Here is a 23,111-nt window from a genome sequence, read left to right as displayed (position 1 = left end):
ACAATAACTTTATTATAAAAAGAACATTTTTCCTTATTTTATAACAATTATAAAAGGCTTAATTATAACAATTTTTATTTTAAAATTATAAATGATAATTATATGAAAGTTGGAAAACATCAAGATATCGTAGAAACATTAAATCTTATGTTTTAAAATCCGATCCTCATACTCAAATTTTCAATTAAGTCCATAAATTATTTTTTTCATGGGTCTTTCCATCTAATTTTTTGCTATAAAAAATTAACTACAAACACCTAATTAGAAGTGCATATAGTGGATTGATGCTTTTAAAGTGTGTTATAAACACAATTAAATCAATTGGAAGAGATTTTTATAGAATTTTAATCTTTACATATCAATTCAACTCAAATATTTTTTCACAAGCCTTTCAATTATACTTACAACCCACCCTAAAAGCACCCAACATCTTGAGTCTTAACCCTTTCTTTGAATCAGCTCACTATAAGCTAAAAAGTGAAAAGGTGAAAAAATAAAATGAAAAAAGGAAAAAAGAAAAGAGAGAAAAAACTAAAAAAATTGTTGTGTTTTCTTGATGTTGGTGTTTTTGTATTGTTGAAAACAATTGGGGGCGGAAAGTTGAAAGGCAAAAATAACAATAACAATGAATGATCACAATGATGACTAACATATAACTGCATGCCACGAAATCATATATATGCATGCACATAAGATGAAGGTTCCTATATATTTTGGCATTCCCTCCTCATTTAACGTCCATCCACATTTTCTGAATCCTTTTCTCTCTCTCTATTCCTTGGTGATTTTCAAGGAACTCATTTGTATTGGTGATGAGAGAAGAAAACAAGCTAATTAAGAAGCAACGATGAGCAGCGATTTGTACCGATTCGCAGTATCATCCCACTTCAGTAGTTTTCCAAAATCGTTCTCCCTCCGTAAGAAAGTTCCATGGTGGTACCAGATCCTGGACCCGCGGTCGAGGTTCGTGGCGCGATGGAACCGCACGTTCCTCTACGTGTGCATCGTGGCTCTCTTCCTGGACCCTCTCTACTTCTACTTCCCCATCACCGGGGACAAGGCCTGCATGCAGACCGACATTGTCCTCGGCGTCTTCGTCACGTTCTCCCGCACCATCGCTGACCTCTTCTTCCTCTTCCACATGGTCCTCAAGTTCCGGACAGCTTTTGTCTCTCCCCTCTCCAGCGTCTACGGCCGCAAGGACCTCGTCACCGATCCTCGCCAGATCGCTTCGCGCTACCTCCGCTCCGATTTCGCCATTGATCTCTTCGCCACCCTTCCTCTGCCTCAGGTGTGTGTGTCAAATTTTAATTCCATTAATTTCCAATATCAAAGTGTTTAGGGTTTCTGAACAGTATGATACATAAATTATCTTTTGTTTTAAATATCTTATCAATATATCTTTTATTTATCTTTTTTTTCCTCCAACATTATAAATTCTATCATATCTTTCATTTTTTTCTTAAATATGTATAGTTATGGTTATATATGATGTGTCGATCACAGCTTTTCCTTTTGAATATATGTATAGTTATAGTTACGTTTGTCATATTTATATGAGGTAAAATTCATAAAATTTTATTATTTTTAATAAATTTTAATGAACAAGAGAGAGTTGTTAAAAAAAAAGAAGTATGTTTCTTACCATTTCTGTTAAAACTCTGTGTGCAATAATAACTCTAGGAAGATACAACTTTGTATTTCTTGTACTTGAAGCATGATGGAGCTGAATTGGTCAAAATTAATATGAAACACGTGCATTTTCGAAGGAAAAAAGATGAAATTACGCCCCATTTTTTAGATGTACTTCGTGAAGGGAGAGAATAAATATAGAAATTAAAGTGAAATTACGTGTAAGCATAACAAATAATGTGATAGGAAATAAAGAAAAAAAAAAGAATGGAAATGAGACGAAAAATAAACTTAAACAGATAGAAATCACTAGTTCATTTCTGCTGTCTCGCTTTCTCTCTAACCACTAAGAAAGTGACATGTCAATTGAAAAAATTACATATATTTATATGACTTAATGCAGTTAAAAAATACCATAAATGTGTCAATTTTTTTGTCGAGTGACAGAAAGTGAGGCCAAGTATGAGACACGTACACCAGAGACAAGTGATTTCTATCCACATTAGCTAACCAAATAGGACGAGTGATTTGAAATTTTAGAAACAGGGTGACAAAAAAATTCTTAGCGGGGTTCCTTTTTCAATTGAAATGAAGAAAACGGAAGAGAATTAGAAAAAACTAATAGGTGTGATTTGATGATTTGATTTTATAGAAACAGGGTATTAATAGAAGCTTCTCCGTTGATAATTTTTTTTTTTCATGTATGCAATTGCAGATAGTGATCTGGTTCGTGATTCCGGCAGTGAAAGATTCAACGGCGGCTCATGTAAATCATACCCTGTCCTTGATTGTTCTCATTCAGTTTATTCCTCGGTTGTTCCAGATTTTTCCTCTGCAACGGAGAATCTTGAAGACTAGTGGGCTTATTGCCAAAACTGCCTTGGCAGGGGCCTTATACAATCTTGGATCCTACATGCTAGCCAGCCATGTAATTATTCATACATAGCACTTCCAATTTCCAAATTAGAAATTAGTAAAAAAAATAATTCATTTCTTGTTATTAAAAATGAAAAGTTTTACATTAAAATAATTTACAAAAATTTTGCAACCATGAGGAAAACATGTGATAAGATAGGTATTTCAACAGAAAGAAATAGAAAAAAAATATATTTTACAAACAAGAGATGGAGATCACTTTTTCAGTTTGGTGGACAATCTTCCTTAAAGATTCATCCCTGACCCCTAAGAACTAATTGAATAGTTACAATTGGATGGAATTACTTGTGGTACAGGCTAGTGTAGCTAGTGTAATAATATTGGAAGTGTCTCCTTGTTCTACCATTTTAAATATATATATTATCTTTTAATCACAACTATTATGTATATTTGTTTTTACAATAATTATCTTAAACATTTAAGATATTTTGTAATTAGTTCACAATTTATTTCTTTAGAAAGTACATAGAAATTAATCTCAAAACATAATTAATCTCAGTTTAAAACAGGTAGAACATGTTGTGAGTGCAGGTTTTAGGAGCTTCGTGGTACGTGTCATCGATTCAGCGGCAGTACGAGTGTTGGATAATAACATGCAAGAAGGAGATGAACAGAACGCACTCTCCATCATGTAACCCTTCCTTTCTCGACTGTGGCACCCTCGCCGACCATGAAAGGCAAGCTTGGTTCAAACGCACCAGAGTTCTCACCGCATGCGATGCCCTCAATGATAAAAACGAGTTTCAGTTTGGAATGTTCGCTGATGCTTTCACTGATCACGTCTCCTCATCAAGATTCTTCCAGAAATACTTTTACTGCCTCTGGTGGGGTTTGAAGAATTTAAGGTATATTTTCCATATTTGATATCAAGTATAATTGGGTGTTTAAAGTTTGGATTGAAATTGAAAGCACAATGCACACAACATACAAAATATATTTAGTATATACCTCTGCTATTTTTTATTAGCAAGTGCAGTATAAAAATACACTAGTTATTAATTATAAAAAAGGACCGGAGAGATAGTATTTTAGTATTGATCGAGTCCTAATTATTTTAAAAATTATTTATGAATACTCATTATGCTATGAGCTAGACAATATATATGAATATTATAAAATTTATGATATGAAAAAAAATATTAATGAAGAGTTTAAAATAAATGAATGTTTATGTATCATTATTAACTTTTTAAGGTTTTCTAATTCGTTTTGAACTTTTGTTTTTCTATGTGTAGTTCGTATGGACAAAATCTTCAGACAAGCACTTACAGTGGTGAAACATTGTTTTCAAGTTTCATATGCATCGCAGGTCTAATCCTGTTTGCGCATCTCATTGGTAACATGCAGGTAAAATATTAAAAACCCTACTCTATCAATGTATTGTAGTCATTGAATTGGAACATAAAAAAAAAAACACAAAATAAAATGCTAACAACATATTCCGTCTTACATATTATTCTGATTAAAATTTATTAGAAATTACAAAATCTTATAATTTCAATAAACTCCTGTCAATGACAAAAAAGTGTATTAAAAAAAACTATTTTAGACTAACATTTTGAAAAAGAAAAGGTTGGCAAATTTTTGTAACAATGTGTCTTGATTTTTTCCTTTTTAATCTTTGGAAAAAAAGAATTATCTGCAATCTTCAACTGCAAAAGTTGAAGAGTGGAGACTTAAACAGAAAGATACAGAAGAGTGGATGAATCACCGGCAGCTTCCACCAGAACTGCAACAACGTGTTCGACGGTTCGTTCAATATAAATGGCTTGCCACCAGAGGAGTGGACGAAGAAGCCATTTTGCGCGCTTTGCCTTTGGACCTTCGCCGCCAGATTCAGAGGCATCTCTGTCTCGACATTGTTCGCCGAGTAAGTATATATCATCTTCTTATCAGATGAAAATAATGTGTAAATATACCTTAAATTACAAGGGGTCAAGGAAATTTGGTTGAACATTATGGTTATAATTTCTCTAGTACTTCTCTTTAATTCTTAAGATAAAAATTAATGATAGTACATATCAAATGATTTTACATACGTCCTAAATTTAACTTAGTTGGCACTCAAATCACCTGTCTAGTTTCCAATTATGTTTTCTTTAATAAAAAATATTATGAACATAAAGGTGTATGATTTTTTAATTCTTGGGTGTCCAGGTTCCATTTTTCGGCCAAATGGATGACCAGCTTCTAGATGCAATATGCGAACGTCTTGTGTCATCGTTAAACACAAAAGACACATACATCGTTCGCGAAGGCGATCCGGTGAGAGAAATGCTCTTCATCATCAGAGGGCAAGTAGAGAGTTCCACAACCGATGGTGGAAGAACAGGTTTTTTCAACTCCATCACCCTCAGACCCGGCGACTTTTGCGGCGAAGAATTGCTAACATGGGCCTTGATGCCCTCTTCAACTCTCAATCTCCCATCTTCCACTCAGACAGTGAAGACCCTCACCGAAGTGGAAGCATTTGCCTTAAGAGCCGAAGATCTCAAATTCGTGGCCAGCCAGTTCAAGCGCCTACACAGCAAGAAACTGCAACACGCTTTTAGGTACGACTAATGATATTTGAACACTTTATTATTTTGAACACTGCATCAATATTTTTTATTTATCTTTATGTGTATCTCTTTTTCTATTAGATCATATATCACCTTGAATGTTAGATTTAATCTTAAAACTAATTGGCTTTAAGTGAAGTTGTTTAACAGATATATAAACTGTACTCCAAGGATTGAGGTAGCCGATGTGAAAATTGATATCTGTTGGGCAACTTCACTTAAAGTCAATTGGTTTTAAGATGAAATCTAACATGGTATCAGAATCCTGGGACCTCGTCTTTGCTTTCGTTGCGACGAGCACCCACCATCTGTGGTTCATGCACCAAGCCCAATAAGTGTTGGACATGAAGGGGGCGTATTGGAAAATACCCAAGTCCCACATCGACTACCTCAATCCTTGGAGTGCAACTTATATATCTGTTGGACAACTTCACTTAATGTCAATTGATTTTAAGATAAAATCTAACATGCACTTCATTATTTTGAAAACTACATCAATATTTTTCATTTATCTTTATGTGTATCTCTTTTTCATATATCACCTTGAACACTTCATTATTTTGAAAACTACATCAATATTTTTCATTTATCTTTATGTGTATCTCTTTTTCTATTAGGTCATATAACCTAATTGTCGATCGTACTTGTATTTTTTTTTTCTCTCGTGTTAAGTAACAAATATGTTTTTCGGTTTAGGTACTATTCACATCAGTGGAGGGCTTGGGGGGCACATTTTATACAAGCTGCGTGGAGACGGCACCGCAAGAGGAAATTGGCGATGGAGTTGTTGAAGGAGAACTTGTACTACACGAATGTGGTGGAAGATGATGATGATGAAGAAGAAGGTAGTGCAGGAGAGAGTTCAATGGCGGGGCATACTCAGAATTTTGGGGCCACATTTTTGGCTTCGAAATTTGCTGCAAACACTAAGAAAGGGGCAATTAAAAAGGTGGCTATTAAACTTCCTGATGCTGATAGTTTGAAGATGCCCAAGATGTTCAAACCCACGGAACCTGATTTCTCAACATTCCATGATTAGTGGAGTCTATTGATCAGGATGGAATTAATTAATACTGGGGATATTAACCAATCTTTATTCCCTTTCTTCGTATCTATCTAGTTGTACAGAAACAAAGAATTTTCTTAGTAGTTTAAGTTATGTTCGTAATTAGTAAATTGTTGAAAAGCACTAATTTTCTAGCTTGGCAAATTTAGTTTGAGTAAGACGGAGTAATTCTAATTAAGGACTAATTATGTGGGCTATATATTGGGATATAGGCTAGCACAAGTTGAATTCTACATGGAATTAAGTTGCCCAAAAATTTGAAAAATTAGAATTCGGTCAGTTCGAAATATATTCCTATAGTGTGTCTTTGTTTGCCTACTGTTCAATTAATTAATTCCTTTTTAGTTTTTTTTCCCATTGTTTTTGTGTAAGTTGAAATCAACTGATTTATAATCCCAACTCCCAAGAGATTCTAGGAAGAATGAAAGGAAAATATAAATAAAGCATCCTTTTGCTGCTGCATCCAGCATCATTTCATGTTTGCTTCTCTACTGCCCATATCTTTTCGAGTTATGAAATTTACACACTTATTTAACTAATTATTGTTTGCATATGTATATGTACACAATAATAATAAACTAGTAAATGTTCTTGTACGATGCAGAGGACAAATTATTCATGGGATAATCTTTTTTATAATTTAAAAGAAAAATAAAACTTGAAAAAAAATAAAAATATATATAACTTTATATGGTGCGACAATATCAATTAATTAATTTTAGTTTATCATATTCAAACAACCTCTAAGTTATAATTTTATTGAAAACACTGACGAACTCTTAAATCTAGCATGTTCGAGAAAATATTTTTGTGAAATTTATTATTTATTAAAATTTAATATTTAAATAATTGTATATAAAAAAAATCAACCCCTTTTATTGCATTTCTAGATCCATTCCTGATTTAAATTATATGTTTTCCTTAATAAAAGGATAAAAAATGGCTTCTGAACAAAAAGTAATTTTTAGGCCTATGAAATGAAATAAGAGCATATTCTTGAACTGAAGAATTAACGATAATATAGTGTCACCAATGGATGTATATAATTATTCAACTCTTTTTGTGATGGGTTAATACCGTGAACGAGGAAAGATACATACTGTACATAAAAGAAAGTAGTGAAGACAGTCGAGAGGGTAATAACGGAACTTTTGAATTCCAAAAAACATCCTTTTTTATGTGATATTAAAATCAAGTAAATATTAATGAGTATTTTAAAAGTAATAGAGAAGAATTTAAAAATAAATAAAAGTTTGAATATATTTAACTTCAATATTAAATGCTATTGTTGAATAGCACTAAACATACATGTAAGTTAACTTCATGAAATTATTTCAATTTAATCTTAAATCAAATTTGATACTTGAGTTGCAACTACATTAAATATAATATTAAAAAGAGTTTTATAAAAAAATTTATCCGTGAAAATTAAAGATAACATTAGAGGTTAAAATAATTTATGCACCATATTTAATCAATTGAACTAAATATATAATAATCCTATCTGAGTAAAAGATTTGGTTTGGAAAAAAAAGAAATTAACCTGTGTTAAAATGTTAAATTGTTGACTCATTCTCAAGAATCTAAACATATATCTTCACAATCCAAAAGTTTGGGCAGTATCATCCACAAAATGAAACGTCAAATGTTGGGCTCACTGACAGTCCATTTATTTGTTTCGTAAAATTTTGGCAAAAAGGACAGTTGACGGTTACAGACAGAACTTGAAGCATTGTTATTGTGTGAAGCTCCTAATCACAAAGTAGAAGAAATAATAAACACCCTTTGGAGATATTTGCTTAGGCCATTGGTCATGGCAACTCGAAGACTTTCATTGCTCCTCTCTCGCTCTCTATCTTCCACTTCTTTTCAAGCTGCTTCTCTACTTCACTCACTAGGTAACCAACCTATTCAGTTCTTTTTTTTATCCACAAATGTTAGTTTGTTAATTTTTGTTAAAAATGTTAGTGGTAGGAATTCGAACTCATGACCTATTCTCTTCCTCATATTCTTCAAGCTTCTTCTTCTTGCTTTTTGGTCACTATTAGTTTATGGGATTTGGCATATTTAAAGTGGTGGATATAACCAAGTGTTTTTCAGTTTGCATTTTCTGCTTCTCTGCCTTCATCAAAGTACAGCACAGGAACTGTGTGACTCTAGTACTGTTAGGCTTAGCATATGCACATATAGTTAGCTTCCATTTTTAGACCCAACTAAAGTTTTTTTTTTGGTATGTTTGAATAAGAGGAAAGAAAACACATATAATGGTATTTTTAGTTGTTTGGTTGGAGAGGAAGTGAAAAGAAGAAAGAAAAATTGACTTTTAAAAACAAAAATTCAATTTCTTTTCTCTACTTCTATTCCATCATTTCAACTTTCTATCTTAATTTTTGTCTGGCATACCAATGAAACCAGTTTTGTTGGTTAGAATATGGATAGAAAAAGAGGGAAAAGAAAGAAAAAAAGTTCAATATTTGAATTAGCTAGAGAATGAGAAGGACAAAATTTCTGAGTTGCTGTTCTTAAAAATAAATTTTCTCTCTATTTTCTTTTCACTTTTTTCCAACTAAACAAAAAAAAATATTTGGTATCTTTTTCTTCTATATTTTATTTCTCTTTCTTTCCAAACATTCCAAGTGGTTATTAACTTACCATCCCCTGCTTTTAATTTTTTTTCCTTTTTTCTTTTATAATTTATCTTAGCTTTAGTATGTTAACTTTTTTTTTTGTTCCCTAACCAACATAGGGAGTGCTTTGAAGTTACTATCACTTATCAGAATGCTATGTTCAATTCATTGCATAAAACTTCCACATGATTTTTGTTCCCACAGGGAGAAACTCTGGCAAGTGGGGAAACTTTAACAGATTCAGCACTGCAGCAGCAGTTGAGGATTTAATCACTCCACAAGTTCCAATAACATACACTAAGCATCTGATAAATGGACAATTTGTGGATGCTGCTTCAGGTTTGTCTAGTTTGAATTTAACAAGGTTTTTTTACTTTGCCACTTTACAAAATTCTACAACGGTTTCATTTGCCATTTCTTATTGTCTCAGGGAAAACTTTTCCAACATATGACCCACGCACAGGAGAAGTGATTGCTCAAGTTGCTGAAGGTGATGCAGAAGATATCAACCGTGCAGTATCGGCAGCTCGCAAGGCCTTTGATGAAGGACCTTGGCCAAAATTGACTGCTTATGTAGGCATTTAAATTTTCCAATCTTCTCCCTTTGCTTGAAGAGAAAAGAATTAGTGTAGAGTAAATAATTTATGTACTGACAATGTAAAAGGTTATTACATTATCATTAGATCACAAATTTACATGTAGGATAAAGTGATTGAGAGTAAATAATCTATATGCACTGACAATATAAAAGGTTATTGCACTCACAGATTGTCACTTACGATAAAATAGTTGACTTTTATTATAGTTACCTTAAAAGTCAAACTTACTATGATTTTTAATTGATTGATATTTTATACTGATAGTACATAAATATTAAACTGTTAAATATGACAATGATCTGTTAACAACTTCTTCAGGAAAGATGCAAGATAATACTGCGCTTTGCTGATTTGGTTGAGAAACACGGTGATGAACTTGCAGCTCTGGAGACATGGAACAATGGAAAGCCTTATGAACAGTCTGCCACTGCTGAATTACCAACGTTTGTGCGTTTGTTTCGTTACTATGCTGGTAGGTTCAGTACTAACAGCAACCAAAAGTTAAGTGTTTGTTTTATTTTTTCAAGACAACTTGCTGATATGTTGCAAGCAATTTTCTTTTGCAGGTTGGGCAGATAAAATCCATGGTCTGACAGTGCCTGCTGATGGAAATTATCATGTGGAGACATTGCATGAACCAATTGGTGTTGCAGGACAAATCATACCTTGGAACTTTCCTCTCCTCATGTTTGCTTGGAAAGTTGGACCAGCTCTTGCATGTGGAAATACTGTCATCCTTAAGACTGCTGAACAAACACCTTTAACAGCTCTCTATGTAGCAAAACTTTTTCATGAGGTAAGTTCATAAGCTTTGCTCTCTCCCCTCCTTTTTAATAGACAATTAGACACAACTAGACTGCTAAATGCTAATCATCAAGACATCAGCCATGTAGTTGCTACTAGCTAGTTTAGTCCATTGTTGCATCTATATCTCCCAAAAACATTGCTCTGGTGATACTTCATTTTATTTCTACAATTTTACCTACTTATGGAAAAATGAATAAATAAATGAAAAATTAAACGGAATTCTACTTCTTTAGTACATCTTATTGACTTAATTTGGTCAAACTATCACGAGTAATTGATAAATAATGTGTTCAAGTGTTCTTCCTCTTTAGATTCTGAAGGAATATTTCAGTTACATTTGTGTTTTCTACCTAGTTTAAACTTAATGTGAACCCTTTTGGGCAGGCTGGTCTTCCACCAGGTGTTTTGAATGTAGTTTCTGGCTATGGTCCAACTGCTGGTGCAGCTCTAGCAAGTCATATGGATGTTGACAAGGTATTTTGGAGAACCAAGCTTCTTACACTTCTCTTGCACAGTATGAGACATTGTAGAGCAACAAGAATGAACCTGGTTTGATATCTCTAGAATTTCAGTTGCTAAAAATATTTTGGAGAACCAATCTTCTTACACTTCTCTTCCATATGCATAATATTTGCCTGTATGATTGGTCAGTAAACCAACATAAGGTACTGTCCTGTTTTGACAGGGACGAGTAGTACTTATCTGTGCACTGGTGTATATAATGTATGGTCAATTTGGTGTACCCTTAAATTAGGAAAAAAAATTCGAGATAAATTTTATATGAATAAAATTGTTTGAAAAATCCTTCACCCCAATTTAAGGGAAAATGAAAAAGACTGTCTTCACCTTGAAATTGATCAATGCGAAAGAAGGTAAGACACACAATCATATTCTACCTTTTTCTTTTCACTTTTAAGATTCATAATTTGATTCATCTTCCTAAAATTCTAACTATTTAGTTCCTCTTAATAGCTTAGATATTAAGGCATCTTATGCAAGATAGTGCCGGCATGCCTTTGCTTATCATCAAATTACCTTTTCCTTTACATAATGATATTCAGATAAAATTTAACCAATTATGTCAAAATATCATATCAATATTTAACATCTTTTCTTCTTTCTTTGCAGCTAGCATTCACTGGATCTACCGAGACTGGAAAAGTTGTGCTTGGATTGGCTGCGCAAAGCAATTTGAAGCCTGTGACATTGGAACTTGGAGGGAAATCACCTTTCATAGTGTGTGAGGATGCTGATGTTGACCAGGCTGTAGAACTTGCGCACTTTGCTTTGTTCTTTAATCAGGTTTGTTCAACCAACTCTCATCAACTTTGAAGTTGAATCTTGATATGCATAGCATATGTGATGAACATGCTTATGATTTATGTTGGATTTTTTACAGGGGCAATGTTGCTGTGCTGGGTCTCGTACCTTTGTACATGAGCATATCTATGATGAGTTCTTGGAGAAAGCAAAGGCTCGTGCTTTGAAACGTGTTGTTGGGGATCCCTTCAAAAAGGGTGTCGAACAAGGACCTCAGGTGCTTTTTCTCTTCAAAGTAGACAACACACAAAATATTAGCAACATACTCTCTAATATTCTTTCAAAAACACTCTTGTTGTGTGAAATTTATAGTTACTCTACATATGTAAGTTTCATTCCCCATTGATGGGTATGATTCCCAAACTAGTGAAATTCACATGACTTTTAACCAATTAGAGATAATGTGCCAAAAGAAAACTAATTAAAGGAGTGTTTTGCTAGTACTCTTAGGCACCATATTATTGGTTGTGTTCTTTCTTATTTTGTTTGTTCCTTTTACAGTTACTAGTGAGTAGTATTTGAGTTCAATGTATTTGAAAATGAGAAATTTACGTTTGATAGAACACCTACTTTGTTGTTCATTAATCAATACATTCTTGATCTTACTCTATATAACAAACTAACATTGTATTTCTGCCTTTGGGAAAAATGCCAGATTGATGTGGAACAATTCCAGAAGGTCCTTAGGTACATAAAGTCCGGTATTGAAAGCAAGGCCACCCTTGAATGTGGGGGTGACCAAATTGGCTCAAAGGGCTTCTTTGTCCAGCCCACTGTCTTCTCAAATGTTCAGGTATTGACAAATTAGCACAAGTGATTCGCAGATATTTCAATAATTTGAAACATTTACTAACCCGTGCTAATAATCAGGATGACATGTTGATAGCAAAAGATGAAATATTTGGCCCTGTACAAACCATCTTGAAGTTCAAGTGAGTGAAACTTCAATTCTCAATGGCTTGTTTTCCATGTTAATGCACTCTATAACACTTATCATTGGGTGATATTCATGAAGATTTGATTAAGTATATGTAGCCTGTAGGTAACCTTCCTCATTTGGTGGGTCCCTTTTTCAAACTAATGAGACTCGCATGAATTTTAAACAATAAAAAAAAAAACAATGTGTTGGAAAAAGAAAATATTAGCGAATGTGTTAATGACACTTTGTTTTACTATGTTGCAACATTTGATTAAAACTTCCCTGAATCACTTGTTTAATGTAGACCAAGGCAAAATGTTACTAGACATTATTGAGGAACAACAATGAATATTTCATTTGAAAATTATTCTAATTTTGTTCAAATATTTTTTGCGTTATACTAGGGACATCGACGAAGTAATTCGAAGGTCAAACGCAACGCACTATGGTCTAGCTGCAGGAGTTTTCACTAAGAATGTGCACACAGCCAACACTTTGATGCGAGCACTGAGGGTTGGAACAGTATGGATCAATTGCTTTGATGTTTTTGATGCTGCAATTCCCTTTGGAGGGTACAAAATGAGCGGCATTGGCAGGGAGAAGGGTATCTACAGTCTCAACAATTACCTGCAAGTGAAAGCTGTGGTTTCACCAGTGAAGAAACCTGCATGGTTGTGATTTGTGAATTGCTCAAACTGCTATGACCGAAATCCTACGTGGCTATCATCTTTTTCCGCTGAGGCAATGGCATGCAATAAATAATGTGATGTTACTAAGATAAAACCTGATTAGGTACCTGAACATTATACCAGTTGAATTTATGTATTTTTCACTTGTTAATTGCTCAAACACAAACTTGGATACTGTAATGACACTGTTGCTGTAGGATATAAATTTTGCACCATTCACACTTGTGTGGATTACTGTCAAGTGAAAAAGTAATTAACATAAATTAATTAGCATAAAAAATTTGCTAATCCCTTCCTGAAAATGAACGTAATGTATAGTGGAAAGAAGGAATCATGGACTGAATTGATGAAATTGGACTTGGATAAGTGTGGAAGATTAATTTAGAAAAGTGTAGATGTATAATTGGTGGTCCATTATCTAGAGAGTTCTACACCTATGGAGATGTTGTAGTGTGTAGAAACTTCTTGATGGATATAGAAAAATATCTTATTATCTAAAGTCATAGAAGCACCTAGAACATTATAGAAATGGATGGTAGATGATGGATGAGTCTAGAAGACTCTAGGACTAAGTAGTATAGAAGTGTGTAAAATCACCTATGTAACCTATATAAAGGCATAAGTTGTAGCAAGCCATGTAATGTAAGTCAAGAAGCTAATAAGCACAATTCAAGTTAAGGTGTCAATTTTCTGAAAACTCATCCTCTTCCTACTCCCATCATTTCTATCATACATTTCTACCATATCCTTCCATAGAAAAAAGGCATAATCACGTCCCATATCCTAACAGTGGTATCAGAGCAATGTTGATCCTATGGCCTTTGCTACATCACCTAGCCCACCAACCTTCAACTATAACCAAACCTTAGTTCCCATATTTAATGGGGAAGCATATGATTATTGGAGCATCCAAATGCAAACTCTATTCATCTCACAAGACTTGTGGGATGTTATAGAGAATGACTATCTAGTCCCAGAAAGCCAAGAAGAATTGGCTACGTGGACAGCAACAAAGCAAAAGGAGTACAAGCAACATGATGCTAAGGCTCTGCTATTCATCCAACAAGGAGTTAGTAGAGAGATCTTTCCAAGAATCATGCAAGCAAAAAATGCATAGGAGGCATGGGAGACTCTGAAAAATGATTTTAAAGGCACAAACAAGGTAATTTCTATTAAACTTCAATCTTTGTGGAAGGATTTTGATACATTAATAATGCGGGAAGATGAATCTATACAATCTTTCTCCTCTCGTGTCTCTAATATCTTCAATCAAATTAGAAGTTACAGGGACACGATTGAAGACAAGAAAATAATACTAAAAATATTAAGAAGTCTTCTCATAAAATATGATCATATTGTGGCTGTCATAGAAGAATCAAAAGATTTATCTAAACTCACTCTAGTAGGATTAATGGGCTCTTTAGAAGCACATGAAGCTAGAATGAAAAGATTTGAGCAACCACTAGAGCAAGCATTCCAATCTAAAATTAATATCTCTAAAAATGATGAAGATAAGAAAAATAACCATGGTAAATTTCCTCAAAAAAGAGGAGGAGCATTTACTAATCGTGGTAAAAGGAGCGGAAAGTAATGGAGTAATAATGCTTCAAGCTCCTATTTCAAATTATGCAATAAAAATAATCATGATACAAATGATTGTCAGTACAAATGCAAAAAGTGCAAAAGGAACCTACACTACAAAAAAGATTGTTTTTACCGACAAAAAGAATAAACAAATTTTCTAGAAAATAAAGAATCCCTTGAGCATACTTTGTACTCCGCTTTATCTTCTCATGAATCAAGGGATGTATGGTATGTTGATAGTGGTTGTTCAAATAACATGACAAAAAACAAAAGTTGCTTTGTGCAACTAGATGAGACAATTAAATCCAAAGTTACACTTGGTGATGGAAATGTTCAAATAGTTGAAGGAAAAGGCACCATTGTTGTTAAAACTCAAAATGGTAGCAAAAAATATATCCATGATGTTTTTTATGTGCCAGGTCTTACTCAAAATCTTCTAAATGTTGGATTTTTTTCCTGTGAACCTCAAAAGTTTGAGGAAGCATTGAAAGAAGAAGTTTGGAGAAAAGCCATGGACGAGGAAATCAAAATGATAGAGAAAAATCATACATGGGAGCTCATGCAAAAACTAGAAGACAAGGAGATCATTGGCCTGAAATGGGTTTACAAAATTAAATATAATGAGGATGGAACAATCCAGAAACACAAAGCACGACTTGTCGCTAAAGGCTATTCACAATTGCCAGGAGTTGATTTCAATGAGACATTTTCTCCCGTGTTGCGCATGGAAACAATCAGAACTGTACTAGCCTTAGCTGCACAGTTGAAGCTACAAGTCTACCAGCTAGATGTAAAATCAGCTTTCTTGAATGGAGAGATTGAAGAAGAAGTCTATGTGGAACAACCACAAGGATACAAAGTTCAAGGAGAAGAAGACAAAGTATATCGCTTGAAAAAGGCGCTTTATGGTCTCAAACAAGCTCCCCGAGAATGGAACAACAAAATAGACAAATACCTTGTCGAGCATAGATTCTTCAATAGTCCAAGTGAGTCGTCACTATATGTGAAGATGCAAGGTAATCATTTCTTGATTTTGTGCCTATACGTAGATGATTTAATCTACACCGGCAACAACTCACACATGATGGAAGAATTCAAAAAGACTATGATGCAAAAGTATGAAATGACCGATCTTGGACTCATGAGATATTTTCTCGGCATGCAAGTCAAGCAAAGACCTGAACAAATATTTATCTCGCAAGAAAAATATGTGGATGACTTACTGAAGAAGTTCAACATGCAAGATTGCAAACCACTTGCCACACCTATGGCGATGAACGAGAAGCTTTCAAAAGATAATGGGCAAAAAAAAGTTGATGCAACAGTTTATAGAAGCTTAGTCGGTTCGCTAATCTACTTAACCAACTCAAGGCCAGACATCGTACATGCAGTTAGCATCGTGTCTAGATTCATGAGTAACCCAAGCAAAACACACTTTGCAGCAGCCAAGAGAATCCTAAGATATGTCAAAGACACAAAGGATTTTGGCATTTTGTACGAGACAGATAGAGACTTTAACTTGACAAGTTATACAGATAGCGACTGGGTAGGAAGCACAAATGATAGAAAAAAGCACAAGTGGATATGTGTTTCTTCTAGGCAACAAAGCAATATCATGGGTGTCAAAGAAGCAAACGAAAGTTGCTCTATCATCAGCAGAAGCAAAATACATGGCTGCAACAAGCGCTACGTGTGAAGCGACATGGCTCAGAAAAATTTTGCAAGACGTACAACAAGACTCCAAGACTCCAACAGTTATTCATTGTGATAATATATCAGCTATTGCAATGACTAAGAATCCAGTATTCCACAGCCGTACAAAGCACATTGAGATTAGATACCACTTCATCAGAAAGCTTGTGGAACGTGGAGAAATCAAAATGGAGTTCTGCAAGACTGAAGAACAATTAGCAGACATCTTCACCAAGCCAATTGCAACAGAGAAGTTCATCAAATTCAGAGACGTGCTTGGAGTTCAAGACTTTTCTAGATTAAGGGGGAGTGTTGAAGATTAATTTAGAAAAGTGTAAATGTATAATTGGTGGTCCATTATCTATAGAGTTCTACACCTATGGAGATGTTGTAGTGTGTAGAAACTTCTTGATGGATGTAGAAAAATATCTTATTATCTAAAGTCATAGAAGTACCTAGAACATTATAGAGATGGATGGTAGATGATAGACGAGTCTAGAAGACTCTAGGACTAAGTAGTATAGAAGTGTGTAGAAATCACCTATGTAACCTATATAAAGACATAAGTTGTAGCAAGTCATGTAATGTAAGTCAAGAAACTAATAAGCACAATTCAAATTAAGGTGTCAAATTTCTGAAAACTCATCCTCTTCCTACTCCCATCATTTCTATCATACATTTCTACCATATTCTTCCATAGAAAAAAGGCATAACCACGTCCCATATCCTAACAGATACATTAGCTTTCATCATTGCATCTGTTGAAATACTAAAAATTCTACATGTCAGAGACATAGAACTTAGGAGTGTGACAAGGAAAACATGATACAACAAACAAGAATTGTTTTTTTGCTACATATGATCCGCAAACCGGGGAAGTGATTGCTAATGTTGCTGAGGGTAGCTAAGAAGATATCAATCGTGCAGTATCTGCAGCTCAAAAGGCTTTTGACGAGGGACCATGGCCAAAAATGACCCCTTATGTATGAACTTCCCCTGCCTCCTAGTCTTTTACCCTCCTTCTTCACATCTATGGTTTCAAATTGCAATTACAATTCTAATGCATTGATAAAAAAAAAACTTCATGGTGGAAAGATTTGTATACTCTCAATCAATTAGAAAGTGTTATTGATATAATTTTAAAGTAATTATAAAAAAAATCAATGAGTTTATCATATATAACAATTCATAATTGAATAGTATAGCTGATCAAGCCACTATATACACAGTGAGCACATTCTAATTGAATTCTTATTAAAATTATAGAAAACTACAGATGACGAAGCAACTATTGCGGTTACAAACCAAAGCACAGATATTGCAAAGCCATTTGTTTTAATCAGCTGTTTGATATTTATGTGCTACCCTGCAGGAAAGATCACGAATACTAACGCGCATTGCTGATATGATTGAGAAACACTGATGAGCATGCAACACTGGAAGCATGGAATGATGGCAAGCTTTTTGAACAGGCAGACAAAGTTGAATTACCATTGGTCATGCGTCTGCTTCATTACTATGCTGGTGAGAGAGACCAGTGAGACCCATATAATATGTTTATTTATGTACTTATTTATGAGTAAATGTTGTATGCATTGACAGTGTAAAGACTTTTTACACTATAATTCAATCGTAAATCACCATGAATGATAAGTTTATTGATTTTTATAATAACTACTTAAAAAAAGTCATATCAACAAGGATTTTAGATATGTATAGAAATTAAACTTTGTTCATTCAGATATACTCAATTATGTGATTTTTATGATGATTTCCGTCCTTCATTAATTCAGGTTGGGCAGATAAAATTCATGGTCTAATGGTTCCAGCTGATGGGAATTATCATGCACAAACATTGCATAAACCAATTGGGGTTGCAGGGCAAATCATACCTTTGAACTCTCCTCTATTTATGTTGCTTTCAAAGTTGGTCCTGCACTAGCATGTGGTAATACTCTGGTAGTAAAGATTGCGGAGAACGCACCTTTGACTGGTTTATTTGCAGCACAGCTATTTCATGAGGTACCATTAATGTTGCATTGGATTTTAAGAAACATTGATAATCAATGTTGCATTGGATTTTATTCTATCTCAAATGCATATTTTGTCACTGGCTGGTCTTCCACCAGGGGTTCCAAATGTTGTGTCTGGTTTTGGTCCAACTGCAGGTTCAGCTCTTGCCAGTCATATGGATGTGGACAAGGTGATCCTTTAAATACATACATGTCCATCTGAATAACAATGAACTTGTCTTAGTTGATGAAAGATCCTTATTTTCTTACTACAACATGCTGGGAACTGTATGAACAATTAATCCCTTGTGCCACCAACTGCCATCAGGGATTTATTTTAGAACACCCAGATGACCTATAGAATCTTATACCATGTTTGATTCCACCTTAAAAATAAAATCAATTGACATTAAATGAAATTGACCAACAAGTAGGGTATAAGTTGTATCTTAGGAATTGAAACAGGTGATGTGGAACATTACAATACATCCAATGCATAACAAAAAGAAACAGAAATATTGTTTGATTGGAATGACTCTTTGTGAAGTGTTGAGAAACACCAATGCAGTTTGATTGGAATGGCTCTTTGTGAAGGTGTTGAGAATGACTTGGGTAATTTTTAGATAAAAGTTGAAAAAGTATTCATTTTGCGAATTTCAATGTACATTTTCAATTTCTAATTCACAAAAGTTATGAGAAGAACTAAATTATTGCTTTAAGAATAAAAAACTTTTCAACTTTGCCAAATGAAATCCAAGCATGTATGTACTTAATCCATTAGGAGAGGAACGAGTGAATAAGTGGAGCAATAAGAAAAAGTTGTGATATATATTTTTTTAATCACATTATCAGTTTTATATTACATTTGTCTCTCTTTCTATCCCTTGTAAAAAAAACTAAAAAATAAAACATATATATGTATATATATAAAGAATGATTTTCAAGATTCTTAGAAAAGAGATTTTGCACTTTGTTTTCTTTATCAACAAACATTATATAATTTATTAGTTTGGTTAGAAACATCAGTTAGGGATTCGTTAGAAATATCAGTTAGGAATTTCAAATCGTAACCTCTCATCTTCTTTTTCCCTTTATCTTTTTTCAATCACTGTACTACTTTTATAGCTTCTTTTTTCTTTTTTTTACTTTGGTGTGTTTGACAAAAAAAGATTTCTTTGTACCAATGAACTTTTTTGCAAAATGATCAGACCATGCTGATTAGGGCGATCGACAAATAATCATTTGTGGATCTTTGTAGCTCGCTTTCACTGCATCAACCGAAACATGAAAAATCATATACGAATTGGCTGCGAAGAGCAATCTTAAGCCTGTGACATTGGAACTAGGAGGAAAATCACCATTCATAGTGTGTGAGGATGCTGATGTTGACAAGGCAGTCGAACTTGCACACTTTGCTCTGTTCTTCAATCAGGTTCATTCCATTTACGCTATCTACTTTCAATTCGCTAAGTGATAGGGCCAGCACATGTGAATAATTAACGTAGTTATTACTATAATGTTATTATTAGGGTCAATGCTGTTGTGCCGGGTCACGTACTTACGTGCATGAACGGATATACGATGAGATTTTTGAGAAAGCGAAGGCAACTGCTTTGAGACGTGTTGTCGGTGATACATTTAAGAAGGGCTTGGACCAAGGTCCCCAGGTAAATATCTATCTATCTATCACATTAATGCTATTTTTAGTTCATAAAAAATTAGGCATTTTTTTAATTTTGATTATTCACTTTTCAAATCATGAGATTTTTCTTTTTTGTTTTTTAAAGAGAGTTAACAAATATATTATTTAACATGTTCTTTTTAATATTTTTTTTATTAATGGTTGGAATGTATTGAAAATTATTATAAACTTGCGTGGTTTTACTTCTTGTTTAGTGAATCTATCTTGATTTAGCTGTTTTTAACAAATTTAAACCTACAATAAAAGTGTTAGAAAGTGTATTAAAAAGTGTGTTAATTACTAGCATGTTTCATCTTGAAATACTCAAATTTTATTCCCTATAATATCATAAGTTTTTCATCCCCTACACACTGAGTTTAAGTATTCGAAAATATAAGGATGAAAATTATATAATTTTAAAAAAAGGATTAAACAAAAAAAATGTCAATTTTTAAAGGGCTGAAAATATCATTAATCCATCTCTTTTTCTTGGATTGATTAGTTTCCATTCACGGATATAAGGCTTATAGATTTATGGGTTTATTGTTGTCATAATTCCCATGACATTATTCTTTTCTTTTTTTCGTAATCATGGTGTTGGTATGAAATTTTTTTTGCCAAAAGTAATGATAGATTTTCGTCAGGGACATGAAACACACAAGATCAATATTTCTCTTCCTAATACAATTTACATTCTTTTACTCTTTAAACTTTAGGGAAAAAAAATATTTCTTGAATAAGCTTAAATTGTCCATAACTTCAAAGAAAAAGGAAAAAATGAGTGATAAGTATTTGATTTGATTGATGGCATGATAGAAAGAGAGAGAAAGAGAATTATTAATTGAATGTTTAAAAAAATTTATTGTGAAAAAATAATCACTCTAAACTTTAAACGATCAAACTCATCAACGTTAAATGAGAATTACACAGCCAACCAAAAATACAATAAATGAAATTGAAAAAAAAAAGCTGAATTTCATATATATTTTGTTATGAAATTATTTAATGAAAATCAGCCGGATGCAAGAAATTAATCATGATTTGATATGTTTATCTTTTACTGTCTGTTATGAGAATCCCAGATTGATTCAGAACAGTTTGAGAAAATCCTCCGATGCATTAGATCAGGTATCGAATCCAATGCTAATCTGGAATGTGGTGGTGAAAGAATTGGCACGAAAGGCTTCTTAATTTTTCCAACCAATTAACGGTCTTCTCAAATGTTAAGGTGGTGTTGATATTTCTTAGTGCTTTACCAGACATATTGATAAGGTTTTTTGACAATGATTGCTTACTCAAGTCATTGATCAGGATGATATATATGCTGATAGCACAAGATGACATCTTTGGCCTAGTCCAAACTACAGAACTTTAAGACTCACCTTTTCACATGTGTAGTTATTAATATTAATATTATATTTAATTCCTCAATAACAATATTACTATTTCATAACTAACCTAACTAAAGGGTTATGTATAAATAATGTAAAGGATTTTATATTATTATTTAATTACAAATTATTATATGTATGTACAGTAAGTTTATTACATTAAGATTATTACATTATTATGTTTTTTTATTAATTGATCGTGTAATTTTTTTATACTGGTGATGTATACAAATTAGAGTAGTATTAATAATATAATTTTTATTATTGATTAAAATTTATTAAAAAAATAAACAAAATCAAGAGGGTGATTCATTAAAAATAAGTGAGACTTTAAAAATGTAATTTTTCAACAGATCGATTTCAGCTAATGATAGAGAGAGGTTAGAGAGAGTTTACTAGCAAAAAAAAATTAAAAAGTAAACTCAATTTTGGTTTACGGTATAGATAGTATAAGAAAATTGAATTACTTAAACTAACCTAAATAGTTGAATTCATGACCCTTTTGTTTTGGCTTTTGATTCATTACAGCGACAATTTTGAAATAATAAGAAGAGCAAACATTACACGTTATGGTCTAGCCGCGGGCGTGTTCACAAAGAACTTCGATACGACCAATGAGATAATGCGAGGACTAAGGGCAGGAACAGTGTGGGAATAATTGCTTCAATGTGTTTGATGCAGCAATTCCTTTATGGGTGGGGTAGGGAGAGAAGGGTATCTACAGCCTTCAGAATTACTTGCAGGTTAAGGCAGTTGTTACACCTCTCAAAAATCCCTCACAGTTGTAACCAGAAATCTAGGTAATCCATTCATTTGCAGTGAAATAGAGTTGGAAAAAAAATGAAATAAACAAATGAGACTCACACTTTTAAATTCTATCTTAATTCAAAACTCATTTTAATTCATTTTCATTTCATTCTATAGTATAGAGTGTATGGTGGAGATTAATTTGATAATAGTAATGTTGTGACTTGCAACTGCCTAATAGGAAGAAGATAATGTTCTTGTTTTTGTTATTAATGATGAGGATGAGATCCACGCATGAGATGCGGGTCGTGTTGGAAGTTTGCTTGACATTGAGCTAGTTATTTGTTGAATAAAACCTTTTTCTCTCCTCCCAGATTTGACTTTTTTATGGACATTCCAATAGTACTGGGTGAACCTTTTTCACGTATGACGTACTCCCGAATTTGACTTTTTCATGAACATTTCCTATCATATTCAAAATGGAAAATATATTTGGAAACCCATTTAATATGCTAAATAACACCTAATGATAGATAAAGAAAAAAATATAGATATAATAAGTGATAGTAATATGATATATATGATAGAAATAAAAAGAAAAAAATAGGAAGAAATGAAGGATATTAACTGGGTATTTTAAAAATAAATAGAACATTCAAATATCATTTTTTTTTTAAACTCAATCTCATATTCATCAAGATTAGGGAAACTTGCGAGAATCTGCTACCTTTTTAAAAAATTTATTTATTTATATAATTTTAAATAAAAAAAATATTGAGTTATTAATTATATTTTAATTCAAATAATATATAAAATTTATAAATGACATGAATCATAAAAATAAAAAA

The 23,111-nt window shown here is 33.1% G+C and overlaps 2 protein-coding genes and 1 pseudogene across 2 annotated transcripts; all 3 read left to right on the top strand.

Moving 5' to 3' along the window:
- Positions 1-1,051: 1,051 nt before the first annotated feature.
- Positions 1,052-6,404, top strand: LOC100785326 (probable cyclic nucleotide-gated ion channel 16). Its single transcript, XM_003528107.4, has 7 exons — positions 1,052-1,291; positions 2,348-2,560; positions 3,100-3,413; positions 3,804-3,915; positions 4,202-4,438; positions 4,726-5,120; positions 5,826-6,404. Exons 1-7 carry the CDS (start codon positions 1,067-1,069, stop codon positions 6,166-6,168), a joined length of 1,839 nt encoding a protein of 612 aa, XP_003528155.2. The 5' UTR covers positions 1,052-1,066; the 3' UTR covers positions 6,169-6,404.
- A 1,412-nt stretch (positions 6,405-7,816) lies between these two features.
- On the top strand, positions 7,817-13,397 carry ALDH2B4 (aldehyde dehydrogenase family 2 member B4, mitochondrial). Its single transcript, NM_001367179.1, has 11 exons — positions 7,817-8,093; positions 9,027-9,161; positions 9,253-9,395; positions 9,740-9,893; positions 9,988-10,217; positions 10,613-10,702; positions 11,357-11,530; positions 11,628-11,765; positions 12,204-12,341; positions 12,419-12,480; positions 12,872-13,397. Exons 1-11 carry the CDS (start codon positions 8,009-8,011, stop codon positions 13,143-13,145), a joined length of 1,623 nt encoding a protein of 540 aa, NP_001354108.1. The 5' UTR covers positions 7,817-8,008; the 3' UTR covers positions 13,146-13,397.
- Positions 13,398-16,527: 3,130 nt separating this feature from the next.
- LOC100784798 (benzaldehyde dehydrogenase, mitochondrial-like) lies at positions 16,528-22,304 on the top strand (annotated as a pseudogene).
- Positions 22,305-23,111: the final 807 nt, after the last annotated feature.

The sequence above is a fragment of the Glycine max genome, chromosome 6 (genome assembly GCF_000004515.6).
Source record: "Glycine max cultivar Williams 82 chromosome 6, Glycine_max_v4.0, whole genome shotgun sequence".
In the NCBI taxonomy this organism is placed as follows: domain Eukaryota; kingdom Viridiplantae; phylum Streptophyta; class Magnoliopsida; order Fabales; family Fabaceae; genus Glycine; species Glycine max.
This window is presented reverse-complemented; position numbering and strand designations above follow the sequence as displayed.

Coding starts and splice junctions, on each gene's coding strand:
- ALDH2B4 (NM_001367179.1), top strand. CDS start 8,009: ATGGCAACTCGAAGACTTTCATTGCTCCTCTCTCGCTCTCTATCTTCC. Junction 8,094..9,026: donor TTCTCTACTTCACTCACTAG/GTAACCAACCTA, acceptor TTGTTCCCACAG/GGAGAAACTCTGGCAAGTGG. Junction 10,703..11,356: donor GTCATATGGATGTTGACAAG/GTATTTTGGAGA, acceptor CTTTCTTTGCAG/CTAGCATTCACTGGATCTAC.
- LOC100785326 (XM_003528107.4), top strand. CDS start 1,067: ATGCAGACCGACATTGTCCTCGGCGTCTTCGTCACGTTCTCCCGCACC. Junction 3,916..4,201: donor ATCTCATTGGTAACATGCAG/GTAAAATATTAA, acceptor TTGGAAAAAAAG/AATTATCTGCAATCTTCAAC. Junction 4,439..4,725: donor GTCTCGACATTGTTCGCCGA/GTAAGTATATAT, acceptor TTGGGTGTCCAG/GTTCCATTTTTCGGCCAAAT.